Source organism: Tribolium castaneum, chromosome 3, assembly GCF_031307605.1.
Source record: "Tribolium castaneum strain GA2 chromosome 3, icTriCast1.1, whole genome shotgun sequence".
Taxonomy (NCBI): domain Eukaryota; kingdom Metazoa; phylum Arthropoda; class Insecta; order Coleoptera; family Tenebrionidae; genus Tribolium; species Tribolium castaneum.
Genome location: NC_087396.1, coordinates 11,263,155 through 11,281,797, shown reverse-complemented (window position 1 = coordinate 11,281,797; position 18,643 = coordinate 11,263,155). Strand labels below are relative to the sequence as shown.

Sequence of the window (18,643 nt, the reverse complement as noted above, 5' to 3'; positions counted from 1 at the left end):
GCGTCGATTATACCTTTCTTCTTTTCTAGTCGTTTTTGAGTCAGCAGTTTTAACTTCTGTGGTGTGCGATTTTTTTTAAACAAGCTTCCGCTTTTAAGCTAAGAATTTTTTTCTAAGATAATTCTATAAAGAATCTGTCTCTATTTCCAAGAAATCGGCAGTATAACTGATCGATTTACATATCTTCAAATAAAAAATATTTTTTTACGTACAGGGAATTTCTTTCCACAAAAATAATTGCAATTATTAATTTTTACAAACCCACAGTGTTAATTTTATTTGTTATGTAAAAGTCCTAGTCCTACTTTTCTAAGAATCTTAGTTTTTGTGTAATAAATGTAAAAATACGTGTTTTCGTTAAAAAAAAACAAATTATTTAAAAAAATCGACCATGTTATTCGCATCTCGTTCTGTAGAAAGCCAGCCCTAAACCGAACCAGTTTACTGGTTCTATTGGTTCCAGGAATGAATAATTGGCCAATAAAAATATAAAAGTTACCTCCTACTTGTTTATCTGGTGCACAAAAAATTTCAAGACGATTAAAGCGTTTGTCATTGGATATAGGAGGGGTATTGCACTCCCAGCTGTAAAGCGGACCAATCATAAGGCGATTAAAACTGAGCAAAAAACTGTTGTTGATTATTTTGTAAATGTCGGCCAAAGCATTCGGAATTTCGCAGTTTTCTAAGAAAATTTCAAGTTGTCCATTACACTGGGGTTCAAAAATCGTGGATAAATTGTGGATTGATTGGTTTTTGATAAAGACATTCTCGCAATTTGTTCATGTTCAAAGTCAAACATTTCGCCGTACTTTAATCTCAAAACTAAACAGTTTAAATAATATTAACAATAAAATGAGTACATTTATTTTCTGGTTTTTCCCTTCCTCAGTTATTGTAAATTAAAAGTTGCTAGAAGTTTTGAAAAATTTACGAAAATCTTGAATCCCTCAAACTGAATCATAGGCTTTGCAATTTTAAAAATTAAAAGCAGGGATTATAATTAGAGGAACTAAGTTGTTTCTCTTTTAAGTTTACAGGATCGGAAGTATATTAGGATTCTACAAGAAAAAGTTACTCTACAAAATGCAGAATTAATGCTACGAAACTTTGAATTACCTAAATTTATTTAACACAGCTACTTTTATAAATTAAAGAACAAATTACGTAAGTGCATCTAAAAGACCAAAAGACATGTCAATTTAATAAAGCAATATCATTTAAAATAAAAGACGTAGGTACGGTTGGTAAACCTAGACTGAGCCTTGCCTATAAATGTGCCGCATAGTCGAGATATCACCCTATTATTCATGGGATTTCCAAATTCTGAAGTGAAAAGCATAGTAGTCGTAATGAATTTTCGAATTACAATAACAATGTAAAATTTGTCACAATTGTAGTAAATTAAGCGATTAGGATTGAATTTGGTTTCACTAATAAATACTGTACAATTTGTTACACATAATTAAATTTGCTAGAACAAACCACGATTTAACCCGGCATAAATAGTCATTGTTATTTCCAGTAAGTACCGATTTCTTTCAAGCATATTACGTATAGGAAGTATTTAAGTTTGCACACTTTCCTACAAAAGAGAAATAAAATGCCTGTGAAAACTCAATTGTATTCGCATTACACAATTAACACTGTTTAAAAATTACATTTGTTGCACGAGAGGATGTTTCGTAGTAAAATAAGGACACTGCTGTTTCCAGAATGGTAATACTTTGCCGGATGTATCGATACAGTTGTTAGCACAATTCAGAAGAGCTTGATTTTTGTAGCATTTATCACACGTTAAAATGCATAGATCGGTAGCATCCAGAAACATTTCCGGACGAGCTTCTAATGAGCTCAAAAATAATAAAACAGCCGTTGTAGAAAACAATACACGGAATAATCCTAAAATGTGTTAATTATTACCACCACACGATAACATTCAAGCATGCTACTTACTCATTTTGTAAGTTATTACTCGCAAGGAGCTTATTCACCTGTTGTCACCTAAATTAACGACAGGATATTCGATGATGTTATCAGCTTATTGGAGACAGCTCTGTTTTATATACTCGTACAAATCCCAATCGATGAGTTAATTATTAAAGCTGGATACATATTACCAATAAAGCAAATGCGTAAATAATTAATAGCTCAGGCATAGTGCTATTAAAACCATTATTTTCGGTACAAACTATGACGATATAATGGGCGCTAATGGGAAAAAATTGAGCGAGATCCATCAAGTGCAATTTGGCTTTTCATTAAGCAAGTTAGCAAGGCTTTAATGAAATGAAAATATTTTCTATGTTAATTGTGTCGTCTAATTACACAAGTTAGGATTGAAATTTTATGATCTGCAGCCCACTTGAAATTTATACCGAATTACTGTTAACGAGTTTAAGATGAGATGATTTTTTACGGGAAATGTGATAGTAATCTACCACATAGTATTTTTTAGTCTTAGGGAATATTTAGTTATATCGCAAATTATAAGGGATAATGAGGGTTGAGCGTAGAGAACTATGAAATGCTACTAAGCTAATGGTTTGTCATTTGTTGCTAATACTATAGAGTTATGTTGGAAACTCTGAGTAAAGTAATTAGGAATAACATTTCTGTGTCTGGATTCAGCTGATTTTGCTCAAGTTGCTTCTCTGCAGAGCAATTTATGTAAAAAGGGAGGTATTTTTATTATGCTTAAAAATGTCAGTCGTTTTTTACATTTGTATTTGGAACAGTAATAACTATAACAGAATTTAGAAACTGGTGCTAAGGCAAAAAACACGTGAGCCACTATGAATTCTAAAAGGTTTTCCGAGGGAAAAAATGGATGAAAAATTGTAGAAAGCAAATATGAGATTTTCGATTTGTGTACTTTTGGTAAAAACATTGTGGATGCAAATCGCGTATTCAGACGGAGCTTATTGTGTGTCTGGAAGTCTTCCTGAAAAGCTCGTTTGTGGCACCGCTCGAAAACCTGCGGTAATTAAGCTGAAGATTGACTCGTTGGAGGGCAAAGTTGAAATAATTCCGTGTCAGCTAATAGAGATAGTGAATGAAGCTTTCCCTGAATCGCGTTATCGTCTAGTTGTTGTAAAAATCATAATTGCAATAGCGATTACGCCCACCTTGACAAAGTGCCTGTAATTGTCGAGCAAACAAAGCCATCAAAAGTTCTGTTTCGTGAGAGGATCCATCACTTATCTCTCGCCAACCAGACATTTTTAAATAATGCATCACATACATTAAACACATTTGTGCCACTTCCTACACTTTTCCACAAATTTAATTTGGAAAAGCTCTCGGGTACCAACACTGAATAAATTAAAACCCACACTTAACAGCCGCTCGTTCCACAAAAACTGAAATCTTTTCGCCTGCAGAAATTTTTGTTGCTAACATAAATTAAGTCACTTCAGCAATTTCAGTTTAATCCAATTAATTAAAATGAAATGTGTGCTGGAGTGAAAGATCTTTATTTGATCGTGGGGCCACTCCACGTCTTTCACACATGTTGCAGACCACCTCTTGGTGTCAATCAAGAACACTACGAATCGCTATCGATCGCGATAGCCGTCCGTTGCTTAGTGAGCTGTTTATTATTAGCAAACAGACCGTTAAGGTCTGACAAGTGTTCAAACTTTTTAAAAAACTCCTGTAATTAAATGGCCGAAGATGATACCAAGTCTATCAAATCGACCAAGTCGACAAAGTCGACCAAGTCCACCAAGTCCAAGAAAGATGATAAGGCTGTCGAAGACGAGGAGGATGAACGACTCGAGTTCATCCTCGCTTATTTTACAAAATCCTACAGACTCAAGCAGGAAAAGTGGAATAAAATGATCGCAATAGACGAAAATAAGGTACAAATTGCTTTGATTGATTCATTTTAACAGCAATTTTCAGAAACTTATTTTAAATTTTCTGAACAACCCTCAAGAGAAATTTATGATTATTACGATAACATCAGCCGGTCTCCTGACCCCTTTTAAGCAATACAACAGCGCTATAAGATCCAAATACACTTATTTCATCAAAAAGAAGGAGGAAGTTGTGACTATGGAAAACTTCGCCGATGTTATTCTTTTTGGCGACATGGCCGCAAAACCCATCGACGAGTTGGCCGTTCTCTTGGACACAATTTTGATCCCTTTGCTTGCAAACCCCGGGAATCAGAAAGGATGGCCACAGGTGGTTGCAGACGACGTTGTCGCGCATGTCCGGAATTTTAAAAATTCAGTCGAACAAGTAAAAAGCTTCAAATTGTGTTAGCACTCCTCCAATCCTTTCTTCTAGATTCGGGGAGCAATGAAAAGCCAAACAATCTTGCCAATGCCGCAAGGCATGTCCCGGCTTTTCGAAGCAATAAGCCAGTTTGAAGAAACAGAAGGCACTAATATTGATTTGGTCCTGAAAGCGTCTCTCGAAAGTGGTGTCACGAAATGGTCAAACGTTTGCAGCGAGATTCTGAAACAATCGTCAACTATTGCTTTCGCCGGCGGAAATCATCCGTCACCAAGTGCCGAAGTGGAATTCTGGAAAGCTCGCCTCAAGAATCTAGAATTTATTTACGATCAACTGCGAGATCCCAGAGTGAAGCAAGTTGGGAAATATTTGCAAATGACCAAAAGTGCCTATTTCTCAACTTTTAAGAACATGTTCAAAGACATTGTTGCTGGCGTTATCGAAGCGAGAGACATTTGTTTGTATTTGAAACCAATGGTGACTCACTTCTCGAATTTCGAAGACGGCGAGTTGTTCGAAAACGAACACAACATCAAGCCTTTGCTGCACTGCATGGGCCTGATTTGGGCCAACTCGAAGTACTACTGCGCCAACGAGAAAATGGTGATCCTGTTTAGGGAAATAGCAAATATGTTGATCGACGCCAGTAATCGTATGCTAGACCCCAGCTCAATTTTCCAAGGCGAACCTGACGAAATGTTCGAAAAGATTGACAAGACTCTGCACATCTTGGAGCTTTTTATGGACTCGTTCGAGTTCGTTCGCGACAATTTGGCCACTTATTTTAAGAGAGAGGATGAAGAAATGCCGGCACTTTGGACGTTTCATAAAAGGACGGTGTTTCAAAGACTGCTCGACTTTATTGACCGTCTGAGGCTGATTAAAGCAATCTTGGCGACTAATCTAGAGTTCAGCAAGTTGGAGAAGGTTGAGTTTGGGGGTATCAAAGGCCGGTTGTTGTCCCAAAAGTGTGAACAAATTTTTGATGAATTCGGTACCGCCTACAATGTTTTTAATTCGATTCAGTATGATCCTTGCGACACCAGTGATTTGAATATCCTCAAGGATAACAACGATTTTCACGCAAAATGTGCCGACTTTGACAAAAGGTTAGCAGCGATTTTCTCCCAGGCCTTCGATGATTGCTACAACCTCGAAAGCATCTTCAAATTTCTCGCAATCATCGGGAATTTGCTCGAAAGGTCCGTTATCAGAGACGAAATAACTCCAAAATACCCAAGAATTATTGACATATTCAACGAGGAACTTGATACGGTGAAAATCATTTTTGACGAAGGCAAAAAGAATGGTATTCCCATCGATAAAAATTTCCCCCCGGTCGCTGGAACCCTTATGTGGATATCTAAATTGAGGCAAAGGATTGAAAAACCAGGCGATGATTTGAAATTATTAGAAGATGATATTATCAAGTCCGAGGAGGCTCATCATTCGTTTGAAAAATACGACCACATGATGCGAATTTTGGACGATGAGGGCAAGGAAGTGTTTGGAAATTGGTGCAAGTCAATTCCGCAACAAATCGAGACTAGTATGGCCAAGTTCGAACTTATACGTAAACCTGAGAACTTGATTCATTTGAATTTTGATCCGGAATTGGTAGCGGCCTTGCGGGAAATTCGGTACATGAAGTTCTTAGAAATTCCGGATGTGCCTCAAGAGGCGTTAGATCTGTTCGAAAAGGTTGAACTTTTGTTCGAATGTCAACAGAAATTTAACAGAGTTGTGAATTGGTATAACCATCTCAAGAAGAACACGCTTAAGGTGGAATACAACTTAATTGAGCCGGAAATGAAACAAATAGATGAGTTGCTCCAATCAGTGCTTGATGCTATTACGTGGAGCACTCATGATGAGGCAACTCTTAGTGCCATTTATGAAAAAGTTAAAGATCTGTCGGATCGTGTTGTGCAATGTCAGAAGAATATGACTGCTATCGAAGCCACGCTGGATGCCTGGGTTGAGGCTCCACTGTTTGAAAGGAGAGAAGGCAAAAAAGAGAATCTGCTATATCTCGAAGACCGGTCTGAACGTACTACTAAAAGATTTGCTCAAATTGAGAATAGCCACGAAGAAATAAAAAAACTCCTAGAAGTTAACTATCGATTGTTCTTTAATATTCCTGAGCCGGTTGAAGAACCGGTTGATGAGTCGTCGCCTGAAGAAGAAGTTGCTGAGCCACCACCCACCCCAAAAAAAGGTAAAAAAGGGAAAAAGCCAGTCGAAACACCCAAAGAAAAGGAGAAAGAGAAAGAAAAAGAAAAAGGGAAGAAGGAGAAAGGTAAGAAAGGTGGAAAAGGCAAAAAGAAGAAGCAAAAAGCCCTTGAAGACGCTGAAGCTGAGATGCAGGAAGAACCTGCAGATCCTTACGAGAATTATCGTAAAGAACACTGGAGCAAATATTTGGAATATGTTGATCAACTAGTCAAAAACAAACTTGTAGCTGCAGTCCATAATAGTTTGGTTTACTTGCTGAATGAGTCTGGCGATTTAGCTCCTATTACACCTTTGTTTGAACTGTCTTTAGAACTTCATGATCCTGACATTGTGTTTCAACCTTCGATTAATCTAACAGATGATAATAATTTCGTTGAAGAAATAACCGAATGCGTGGAAGATATTTTCAAAATGGGTGAAGTTATGAAACGGGTGAATCCGGAAAGTGAAGACCAGCATTACTTTTACGAAGTCAAATCAGATAAAAATTTGGCCAAAATGACTGAAGAGCTTCTGAGCAGAATTATGTTGATGAGAGAAGATGCGTTTGAATATCTTAAAGCATTTGACGAATTTACGCATATTTGGACCGACGATAGGCACGAGTATTTGCGCCAGTTCCTGCTTTTTGGCCGGTTGTTGAGTCCCGAGGAGCACGACAGAATCGCGGAACTAAAAGAGACCCCACCGTCTGTGCAACAGTTTAAGGAGCAAATTGATTTTTACGACGATATGTACAAAAAGGTCGAAGCTATGAGCAATGAAAAGATTCTTGAAGGTGACTGGATGAAAATTGATGTCCGGCCCTTGAAACAAGCTATCCTTAACACGATTTGCAAATGGGGCAATCTTTTCAAGCAGCATCTTTACGATCACGTTATTACTAGCCTCAATGATCTCGACAGTTTCATTGTGGAGGCAATTCAAGCCATGCAAGTCACATTAGAGGAGGACGACTACGACGGCTTATTAAAAGTGATGGGATATTTGTTTAAAGTGAAGGAAAGACAGTTGGAAACCGATAATATGTTCCAGCCATTGAAGGAAATCATGGATCTGCTGTTCGAATATGGGATGGAATTTCCGGAAGACGTGCACGTCCAATTACAGGAGATTCCAGACAGGTGGCAACAATGCAAGAAAGTTGCCGCAACTACTAAACAAAACGTTGCACCACTTCAAGCCCTTCAAGTGAATGCGATCAAAAGACGAATTAATTTGTTCGAAATCCGACAAGCGATGTATAGAGACATGTTTAAGAAACTTCCCTTCTTTAACTGGAGCTGTAAAGATGTGTACTCTTTGTTAGATAAAACTAATTTCGAACTGACTGAACTTGAGACAGAAATGGCGAAATTGCAAGAGCAAGCCAATTTATTCGAACTAACGCTGCCTGAGTTTAAACCAATGAATCAGGCGAGGAAGGAAATTAGGCAAATTAAACAGTTGTGGGACTACGTCCATATTTTCCGGTCGTGTATCGACGAATGGAAGAAAACCCCCTGGAAAAAAATTGACGTTGAGGCGATGGAAATGGAATGTAAAAAATTCGGCAAGGAGGTGCGAGCCATGGATAAGGAATTAAGGGGTTGGGATGTTTACATCCAGCTGGAAGCGGTAATAAAGAATATGTTAACGTCGTTACGAGCCGTCACCGAATTGCAAAATCCGGCGATTAGGGAGAGGCACTGGAAGCAGTTGATGCAAGCTACGAAGGTAATTTTGTTGCACTTATCCACTCACGACTTGTTCTAAACTCTATTACTCTGTTACACTGCTTACATAAGGCGGAAGAACGACTGCCACCACATTATACAGTGAGTACAGTCCCAACAACTTAACTCTTTTATACAACTGAAATAAAACACTTTAATAAAACGAGTCTTTAAATTTCAACCCTTCCTTCTTCCTAGGTGAAATTTGTAATGGACGATTCGACCACACTCAGCGAATTGCTCGCCTTGAATTTGCACGAGTATGAAGATGAAGTTAAGAACATTGTTGATAAATCAGTCAAAGAAATGGCGATGGAGAAAGTCCTAAAAGAATTAAACGCAACCTGGACTAACATGATGTTTGCGACCGAAGTCCACGAACGCACAAATTTGAGACTTTTGGTGGCTTCCGAAGAGTTAATTGAGACTCTTGAAGAGAACCAAGTTGCTCTCCAAAACATGATGACGTCCAAATTTATCGATTTCTTCCTTGAAGAGGTTTCCGACTGGCAGAAAAAATTATCGAATGCTGATCAAGTCATACAAGTGTTTTTCGAAGTGCAGCGCAAGTGGTGCTACTTGGAAAGTATTTTCATAGGGTCTGAAGACATCAGAAGCCAATTACCTGAAGATTCAAGACGGTTTGAGAAAATCGATAGGGATTTTAAAGAGGTTTTGTCCGAAATGCTGAAGGATTTAAATGTGGTGAGGTCCACCAACAAGCCCGGACTTTACGACAAGCTTGACGGTATTTTGGGGCAATTAATTTTGTGCGAAAAAGCCCTCAACGACTATTTGGAAACGAAAAGATTGGCATTTCCTCGCTTCTACTTCGTATCGTCTGCCGATTTATTAGATATTTTGTCTAACGGAAATCAACCAGATCTCATTCAGAGACATTTGACCAAACTATTTGATTCTCTGGCTAAACTGAAATTTGAAAAAGAAGGTGGGAAAAATTCAAAGAGAGCCTATGGAATGATTTCCAAAGAAAATGAAGAACATGTGCAATTCAGCCAAATTTGTGACTGCACTGGCAAAGTGGAAGTTTGGTTAAATCGTGTTATTGATGTAATGAGAAAAACCCTTCAAAGTTGTTTCGCTGAGGCTATATCAACCTACGATGAAAAACCTAGAGAGGTTTGGATTTACGACTATCCAGCACAACCGGCACTTTGCGGTACTTTGTCCACCACGTGTTCCATTTTTTTACTATGTAATTGTAATTTATAGGCACGCAAATTTGGTGGACAACTGAGGTAAACATTGCTTTCGCAAGACTGGAAGAAGGTTACGAAAACGCCCTAAAAGACTATCAAAGAAAACAAATCAATCAGTTAAATGCCCTTATTAATCTCTTGTTGGGTGATTTGACTGCAGGCGAGCGCCAAAAGATCATGACCATTTGTACCATCGACGTGCACTCGAGAGACGTAGTCGCGAAAATGATTGCAATCAAAGTGGAGAATTCACAAGCCTTTCAGTGGCAAAGTCAGTTGCGACATCGCTGGGACGATAAAATCAAAGACTGTTTTGGTAATATCTGTGACGCCCAGTTCAGATACCAATACGAATATTTGGGCAACACCCCCCGACTGGTGATAACACCCTTAACTGATCGTTGCTACATAACTCTGACTCAAAGCTTGCATTTAATTATGGGGGGAGCACCTGCCGGGCCTGCAGGAACCGGGAAAACTGAGACAACCAAAGATTTGGGGAAAGCTTTAGGGATGATGGTTTACGTGTTCAACTGTTCGGAACAAATGGACTATAAGTCTATTGGGAACATTTACAAAGGGTTATCACAGACGGGTTGTTGGGGTTGTTTTGACGAATTTAACCGAATTTCCATTGAGGTACTGTCTGTGGTAGCCGTCCAGGTGAAAGTCATCCAGGACGCTATCAAGGACAAGAAAGCTAAGTTTAATTTCTTGGGGCAAGATATTGTCTTAGTCCCCACGGTAAGTACTTTTAAGTTATTTGGCTACGAATTACGTTTTTTATAGGTCGGCCTTTTCATTACCATGAACCCGGGCTACGCCGGCCGTACTGAACTCCCGGAAAATCTAAAAGCCCTATTCAGGCCATGCGCTATGGTTGTGCCTGACTTCGCCCTAATTTGCGAAATCATGTTGGTCGCCGAAGGTTTCCAAGAGGCTCGTCTTCTGGCGCGCAAATTCATCACTCTCTACACGTTGTGTCGCGAATTATTGAGCAAACAAGACCATTACGATTGGGGTTTGAGGGCTATTAAGTCTGTTTTGGTCGTTGCAGGGTCGTTGAAACGTGGCGATAGACAACGGCCGGAAGACCAAGTCTTAATGCGCGCTTTGCGTGATTTCAACATCCCTAAAATCGTTACAGACGATGTCCCGGTTTTTATGGGACTGATAGGTGATTTGTTTCCGGCCTTGGACGTGCCGAGAAAGCGTGACCCGGACTTTGAAAAAACGATAAAAAAATCTGCGGTTGATTTGAAATTGCAACCTGAGGACGGTTTCGTCTTGAAAGTGGTGCAATTGGAGGAGCTTTTCGCTGTGCGACATTCAGTATTCGTGATTGGTAACACGGGAACTGGTAAAACTATGGTTTGGAAGACTTTGAACAAGACTTATCAGAACCAGAAAAGAAAGCCGATTTATAACGATATTAATCCCAAAGCTGTGACTAATGATGAATTGTTTGGGGTGATAAACCCGGCCACTAGAGAGTGGAAAGATGGTTTGTTTTCTGTAATCATGAGAGATCAGGCTAATTTAACCGGCGATGGGCCTAAATGGATTGTTCTTGATGGTGACATTGATCCCATGTGGATTGAATCATTAAACACACTTATGGATGATAATAAAGTGCTAACTTTGGCCAGCAATGAACGAATTGCTTTAACTTCAGCTATGCGATTATTATTTGAAATTGCCTCTTTACGTACTGCAACCCCAGCCACTGTTTCAAGAGCCGGTATTTTATACATAAACCCGGCCGATCTGGGTTGGAACCCTTACGTAGCTTCCTGGATTGATACCAGAACCCAACAAAATGAAAAAGCCAATCTTATGATACTCTTTGACAAGTATGTTCCTCCTTGTTTGGAAATACTTCGTCACAAATTGAAAAAAATAACACCAATCTCTGAAGTAGCGCATATTTCGATGCTTTGCTTCCTCTTGGACTGTTTCCTAACACCCCAGAATGTCCCTCCTGATTGTCCCAAAGAGTGGTACGAGATTTACTTCGTATTTTGCACAGTCTGGGCGTTTGGTTCGGCTTTGTTCCAAGACCAAATTGTCGACTGGCGCAATGAATTTAGCAAATGGTTTGTGAATGAATTCAAAACTATCAAATTTCCCGTCACTGGAGGCAACGTCTTCAGTTATTACGTTGAAGAGGAAACTAAAAGGTTTGCTCCATGGACGGAACTAGTACCCGAATTTGAGCTTGATCCCGATATTCCCTTGCAAGCCACTTTGGTCAATACGGCCGAAACTACCAGGATTCGGTTTTTCATGGATCATTTAATGGAAAAACGAATTCCTGTCATGTTGGTAGGGCCGGCAGGAAGTGGCAAAAGTGTGATTGTTGCGGAAAAACTCACCAGCTTATCCGAACATTACGCCGTTACAAATGTCCCTTTCAATTTTTACACTACCTCTGAAATGTTGCAAAGAATTTTGGAAAAACCCTTAGAAAAGAAAGCTGGGCGTGTGTTTGGCCCTCCGGGTAATAAGACTATGATTTATTTCGTGGACGATATGAACATGCCCGAAGTTGACAAGTATTTTACTGTACAACCTCACACGTTAATTCGCCAGTATATGGACTACCAGCATTGGTATGACCGTCAGAAACTGACTTTAAAGGACATTCACAATGTTCAGTTTGTCTCCTGCATGAACCCAACCGCCGGCTCTTTCACCATAAACCCACGGTTGCAGAGACACTTTTGCGTCTTTGCCGTGAGTTTTCCGAGCCAAGAGGCGTCGAACCATATCTATTACAGTATTATATCGCAACATTTTGAGTCGGAACATAACAGGTTTGGCAAAAATATTTTCAAACTGAGTGCTTCTCTAGTGGATGCGGCGGTTTTTCTGCACCAGAAAGTAGCGGCTAGTTTTCTGCCAACCGCTGTCAAGTTTCATTACACATTTACTTTGCGAGACCTTTCGAATATTTTTCAAGGAATGCTTTTCACGACCGGAGACGCTATTAAAACTCAGACCGATTTGATCCGGCTTTGGATGCACGAATGTGGCCGCGTTTACGGTGACAAACTGGTCGAAAAACGCGATTTGGACACTTACAAAAAGCTGGTAATTGAGTCAGTGAAGAAAAGTTTCGAGGAGTTGGACGAAAATGAGGTGTTTGAGGAACCTTTGATTTATTGTCATTTTGCTGAGGGCATGGGGGATCCGAAATACTTCCCCATTCATGAATTTGACCATTTGAGTAAACTCTTGCACGAAGCTTTGGCCGGTTATAATGATCTAGTGGCGGCGATGAATTTGGTTTTGTTTGAAGATGCAATGTATCACATTTGCCGCATTAACAGAATTATGGAAGCTCCAAGAGGTAACGCGCTGCTCATTGGAGTTGGAGGTTCAGGAAAGCAGTCTTTGACGAGACTTGCTTCCTTCATCTCCTCGTTTGAAGTGTTTCAAGTCCAGTTGAAGAAAGGTTACTCTATGACTGACCTAAAGGCCGATTTGGCCCAATTATATCTAAAAGCGGGTTTGAAGAGCGTTGGAATTGTGTTTCTGATGACTGATGCCCAAGTCCCTCAAGAGATTTTCCTGGTTGCGATTAACGATATGTTGGCATCGGGCGAAATCAGTGAGTTACTGCCCGACGAAGACGTTGAAAATGTTATCAATGCAGTTAGAGGTGAGGTGAAGCAAAGTGGGTTACAAGACACACGGGAGAATTGTTGGAAATTTTTCATTGATCGTGTCCGGAGATTATTAAAAACGGTGTTGTGTTTCTCACCAGTTGGTTCGACTCTACGAGTGCGAGCGAGAAAATTTCCGGCTCTTGTTAACTGTACTTCTATCGACTGGTTCCATGAATGGCCGAGGGAAGCCCTGGAATCAGTATCAAAGAGATTTTTGGCGGAAATTGAAGTTCTCCCCAAAGATTTAGTTCCTTCAGTTTCCAACTTCATGTCAGATGTTCACGGAGTGGTGAACACCATGTCCGAGTTGTATCTACAAAATGAGAAACGCTACAACTACACCACTCCTAAATCTTTCCTAGAACAGATCGCCTTGTATTCTAAACTTCTTTACGAAAAGACTAAAAATTTGGAGGACAATATCGAACGCCTCGAGTCTGGTTTACTCAAACTGGCATCAACTTCGGAAGAAGTGGACGGTTTGAAAGAAGTGTTGGCAGTCCAAGAGGTAGAATTGAATGAAAAGAATGAAGCCGCCGGTAAACTCATTGCCGTCCTAAGTGCCGAAAACGAAAAAGTTGCAAAAGAACAGGCAATCGCTAGCGAGGAAGAAGCCAAAGTTAAACTAATCGAGGAGGATGTTAGTGTCAAACAAAAAATCTGTGCCGATGATTTGGCCAAAGCCGAGCCAGCGCTAATCGCAGCCCAACAAGCTTTAAACACCCTGAATAAAAACAACTTAACTGAACTGAAATCCTTCACGCAACCGCCTGAAGCGGTAGTCGCTGTAACAGCCGCTGTTTTAATCCTGTTTTCGCCAAAAGGACGAATTCCGAAAGATCGTAGCTGGAAAGCTTGTAAGGGGTTGATGACAAAAGTCGATAAATTTTTAGAAGATTTAATAAACTATGATAAGGAAAACATGCAACCGGAAGTAGTGAAAGCAACTCTGGAATATACGAAAAATCCCGAGTTCAATCCAGAAAAAATTTTGAGCAAGTCGGTGGCAGCTGCTGGATTGTGTGCGTGGGTCATTAATATTTTGAAATTTTACGACGTGTTTGTCGTGGTCGAACCCAAGAGGAAAGCTTTGCAAAAAGCCAATCAGGAACTGGCAGATGCGAGAGCTAAACTGGCCGAGCTTAACGAGAAATTGAATTATCTCGAGTCACAATTGGCGATTTTGAAGGCCGATTTTGAGGAAGCTACAGCCGCGAAGATGAAATGTCAGGCCGAAGCTGATGCTACGACTCAAATGATCGATTTAGCTAATCGACTTGTTAATGGTTTGGCGTCGGAAAATATCAGGTGGCGAGAGTTGGTCAAGTTGTACCGGAAAATGATAATTACACTGCCAGGGGATGTGTTGATGATAACTTGCTTTATTTCGTACGTTGGATGCTTCACGAGACGGTACAGAACCGAGATGGTTGAACATCACTGGATACCCTCGCTGAAAAAAATCGAGCCGAAAATTCCGATGAGTGAAGGGCTGGATCCCTTATCCCTGCTCACAGACGATGCAATGGTCGCAGGATGGAATAATGAGGGGCTTCCTAATGATCGTATGTCAACCGAGAATGCTTGTATTTTAACAAATTCGGCAAGATGGCCCCTGATGATTGATCCCCAATTGCAAGGAGTTAAGTGGATCAAAACTAAATACGGCGATAGCTTGACAGTTATTCGACTGAGCATGAAAAATTACTTGGACACTATTGAAAGATGTATCCAAAATGGTGAAATTATCCTTGTTGAAAACATAGGCGAGACCGTGGACGCGGTCTTAGACCCTGTTCTGGGTCGAGTCTTAGTCAAAAAAGGCAAGGCGATAAAAATCGGTGATAAGGAAGTGGATTACAACCCCAACTTTAGGATGATCATGCACACGAAACTGGCAAATCCGCATTACAAACCGGAAATTCAAGCACAAACTACCCTCATCAACTTCACAGTAACGCGAGATGGTTTAGAGGAGCAGCTTTTGGCAGAAGTCGTCAAAGCTGAACGCCCAGACTTGGAAAGTTTGAAAGCGAATTTAACGAAACAACAAAACGATTTCAAAATTATTTTGAAAAGATGTGAGGATAATTTATTGTTTAGACTTTCCTCGGCCACGGGTAACATACTGGGCGATGTGGAACTAGTCGAGAATTTGGAAACAACCAAGAAAATGTCCACGGAAATTGAAGAGAAAGTCAAAGAAGCTAAAATAACTTCAGTCAAAATCGACGAAGCGCGTGAACAGTACCGACCATGTTCGGCTAGAGCTTCGCTCCTTTATTTCATTTTGAACGATCTTTGCCGCATCAACGCAATCTATCAATTCTCATTGAAGGCCTTCAGTGTGGTGTTTAAGGACGCGTTATCTAAAGCAGTACCGGCCGAAAAGTTAAAAGATCGGGTAGTTAACTTATTGGACAGTATAACTTTTTCGGTATTTATGTACACAACTCGAGGTCTGTTCGAATGTGACAAGTTGATTTTCATGGCCCAAATGGCATTTCAAATTTTGCTGCATGCTAAAGAAATCGATCACGCTGAACTTGACTTTCTGTTACGGTACCCTGTAGTACCGAACTTGACAACCCCTGTGGACTTCCTCACAAATCAGTCCTGGGGCGGCATTAAAGCCCTGTCAGAGTTTGACGATTTCAGAGGTTTAGACAAAGACTTGGAAGGCTCGGCGAAACGTTGGCGAAAATTCGTCGATAGTGAATGCCCCGAAAAAGAAAAGTTCCCCGGCGAGTGGAAAAACAAAACCGCTTTGCAACACTTGTGCATGATGCGTGCCCTCCGCCCCGACCGTATGACCTACGCTGTTCGTTGTTTCATTGAAGAGAAACTCGGAGCCAAATACATAACAGCCAGATCCGTCGAATTTGCAAAATCTTACGAAGAAACAAGCTCTTCAACCCCCGTGTTCTTTATTCTATCGCCAGGCGTAAATCCGCTCAAGGATGTAGAAAAGCTGGGCAAAAAGCTGGGTTTCACCTTTGATTCTGGTAACTTCCACAGTATTTCCTTGGGCCAAGGCCAGGAAATCGTGGCTGAAAACGCAATGGATTTGGCGTCGGAGCGGGGCGATTGGGTCATTTTGCAAAACATTCATTTAGTCGAGCGGTGGTTGTCCACTTTGGAGAAAAAAATGGAACAATGCGCCGAAAGCGCCCATCAAAAGTTTAGGTTGTATTTGAGCGCTGAGCCTAACGCTGATCCCCAAGTGTCCGTAATCCCGCAAGGGATTCTAGAATCGTCGATCAAAATCACAAACGAGCCGCCGACTGGCATGTATGCCAATTTACACAAAGCTTTGGACAATTTCAGCCAGGAAACGTTAGACATGTGCACGAAAGAAGCGGAGTTTAAGCTGATTTTGTTCGCTTTGTGCTATTTCCATGCCGTGGTTGCCGAAAGACGGAAATTTGGGCCACAAGGGTGGAACAGGAATTACCCCTTTAATGTTGGCGATCTCACAATTAGCGTAAACGTGTTGTACAATTATCTGGAAAGTAACAGTAAGGTCCCCTACGAAGATTTGCGCTATCTGTTTGGGGAAATAATGTACGGGGGGCATATTACGGACGATTGGGATCGACGGTTGTGCCGAAATTATCTAATGGAGTATCTCCAGCCCGAATTGCTGGAAGGAGACTTGCAGTTTGCGCCGGGATTTTTTGCCCCACCTAATACAGACTATGTTGGGTATCATCGCTATATTGACGACCGTTTGCCGCCTGAAAGCCCCTACCTTTACGGCCTACACCCAAACGCGGAAATTGGCTTCTTGGCCTACACTTCTGAAGTTATGTTTAGAACAATTTTCGAAATGCAACCGCGAGATGCGGGAGCTTCGGTAGGCCATGGATTTTCTCGAGAGGATAAGGTAACTTTTTGTAATTTTAGATAAATTAGTTAGGTTTTCGTTTAGGTTAAATCAACCCTTGAAGATATCCAAGACCGGCTCCCCGAGGAGTTTCCGGTCGCCGAAATGATGGCAAAAGTCGAAGACAGGACCCCGTACATAATTGTGGCGTTCCAGGAGTGTGACAGAATGAACAGTTTAACACGGGAGATGAAGAGATCGCTTCGGGAGCTCGACTTGGGATTAAAGGGTGAACTTACGATTACGTCGGACATGGAGGTGTTGGAAGAGGCCCTATTTATGGACCAAGTCCCTGACTCGTGGTCCGTAAAGGCCTACCCCAGCATGCTGCCTTTGGGTCAGTGGGTGGCCGACTTGGGGGCTAGAATTAAGGAGCTGGAGGGGTGGGTTACCGATTTCTCGATGCCTCCCACCGTCTGGCTGGGGGGTTTCTTCAACCCCCAGTCGTTCCTCACTGCCATTATGCAACAAACGGCTCGCAAAAACGAATGGCCTTTGGACAAAATGTGTCTGTTGACCGACGTCACCAAAAAGCAGAAAGAGGAGTTCGGGGCGGCTCCTCGGGAAGGCGCATATGTGCACGGTTTATTTATGGAGGGCGCAAGGTTAGTAAATATTAATTCCAAATAGAGAATAAATTAAATTGACCGTATATTTGAACAAGTAAATGGTACAATGAATCTGGTTGAGTGAAAATTATTAATTTAAAGGTCGTTATTTATGCAAATGCGATTATTCGATTGAGCAGCGATTGTCGATAATAAAATTGGCGATAGAAGGCACAATTACGAAATGATTTGTGTGTGATGTGTTACAGGTGGGATACGCAGCTCGGAAGTATTGCCGATGCTAAGCTTAAAGAATTGTTCCCTGTAATGCCGGTTATATTCATCAAGGCAATCACGCAGGATAAGCAGGATTTACGGAATATGTACGACTGTCCTGTTTACAAAACAAGGACTCGGGGACCGACTTTCGTCTGGACTTTTAATTTAAAAACGAAGGAGAAGGCGTCCAAGTGGACCCTTGCAGGAGTAGCGATTCTGTTACAGATTTAATTATTTATTTTATTGTAGCTGTTAATAAAATTTTATTTTAATTTGCTTTATTTAGCTACATCCTAAAAACGCGTGAGTTGTTTAAACGGTTCAGTTTTCACTTTTCCTTTCCCCTTTTTTATTATTAGCCTCGTTATAGCCCCGTAATATTTGCGAGGTGGATTACCTTTCAGTTGCTTTAAGTGGCAAAATGGCGTCATCTGTCCGTTTTTATTTAAAAAACGCTCCTGAGAGACGATGTAATGGAATAAATTGTCGGTGGCTTGGTATACTCTCGGAAGCGTTTAGTTGATCGAATTTTCTAATGAAATCAATTATTAAGATGAGGTGTTGTTCGCGGCGCGAAACTTCTGGATGGCATTCGAATTCCGTTCCATATTTATGGGTGCGACGCCCTGCATCGGCCAAAAGCGCACATCCCTCACCGTTGTATTCGCTCGGGAATTGTGCGTACATTGTTAATTCAACGATATAATACGCGAATTTGCCTACAAATTACCACCTACCCTTCTAGAACCAGTTAAATACGTTAGTTTGCGCTAGAAATGTTGCGGAGTAAATTGCACAACTTGCTGATTTATCGGTCTTTCCACTCGATGCAATTTTCTTCGAA

General features: G+C 40.8%; 1 protein-coding gene and 1 long non-coding RNA gene across 4 annotated transcripts; one reads left to right on the top strand and one right to left on the bottom strand.

Annotated features, from left to right (window-relative positions):
- Positions 1–1,109: 1,109 nt before the first annotated feature.
- LOC107398342 (uncharacterized) lies at positions 1,110–3,613 on the bottom strand. Of its 2 annotated transcripts, XR_001575219.2 has the most exons (3): positions 1,957–3,613; positions 1,637–1,902; positions 1,110–1,585 (listed from the first exon to the last, which is right to left on the bottom strand). It is a non-coding gene; the product is annotated as an uncharacterized LOC107398342 (long non-coding RNA). The 2 variants fall into 2 exon arrangements; XR_001575218.2 differs by having other exon boundaries at positions 1,110–1,902.
- Positions 3,608–18,071, top strand: LOC663442 (dynein beta chain, ciliary). 2 transcript variants are annotated; one of them, XM_015982134.2, is made up of 9 exons: positions 3,608–3,863; positions 3,907–4,248; positions 4,297–8,196; positions 8,268–8,297; positions 8,394–9,375; positions 9,429–10,159; positions 10,205–16,972; positions 17,018–17,577; positions 17,790–18,071. In XM_015982134.2, the coding sequence occupies exons 1-9, from the start codon at positions 3,666–3,668 to the stop codon at positions 18,028–18,030; spliced, it is 13,752 nt and encodes a 4,583-aa protein (XP_015837620.1). In that variant the 5' UTR covers positions 3,608–3,665; the 3' UTR covers positions 18,031–18,071. The 2 variants fall into 2 exon arrangements, with proteins under 2 accessions (XP_015837620.1, XP_008196395.1); XM_008198173.3 differs by lacking the exon at positions 8,268–8,297.
- Positions 18,072–18,643: the final 572 nt, after the last annotated feature.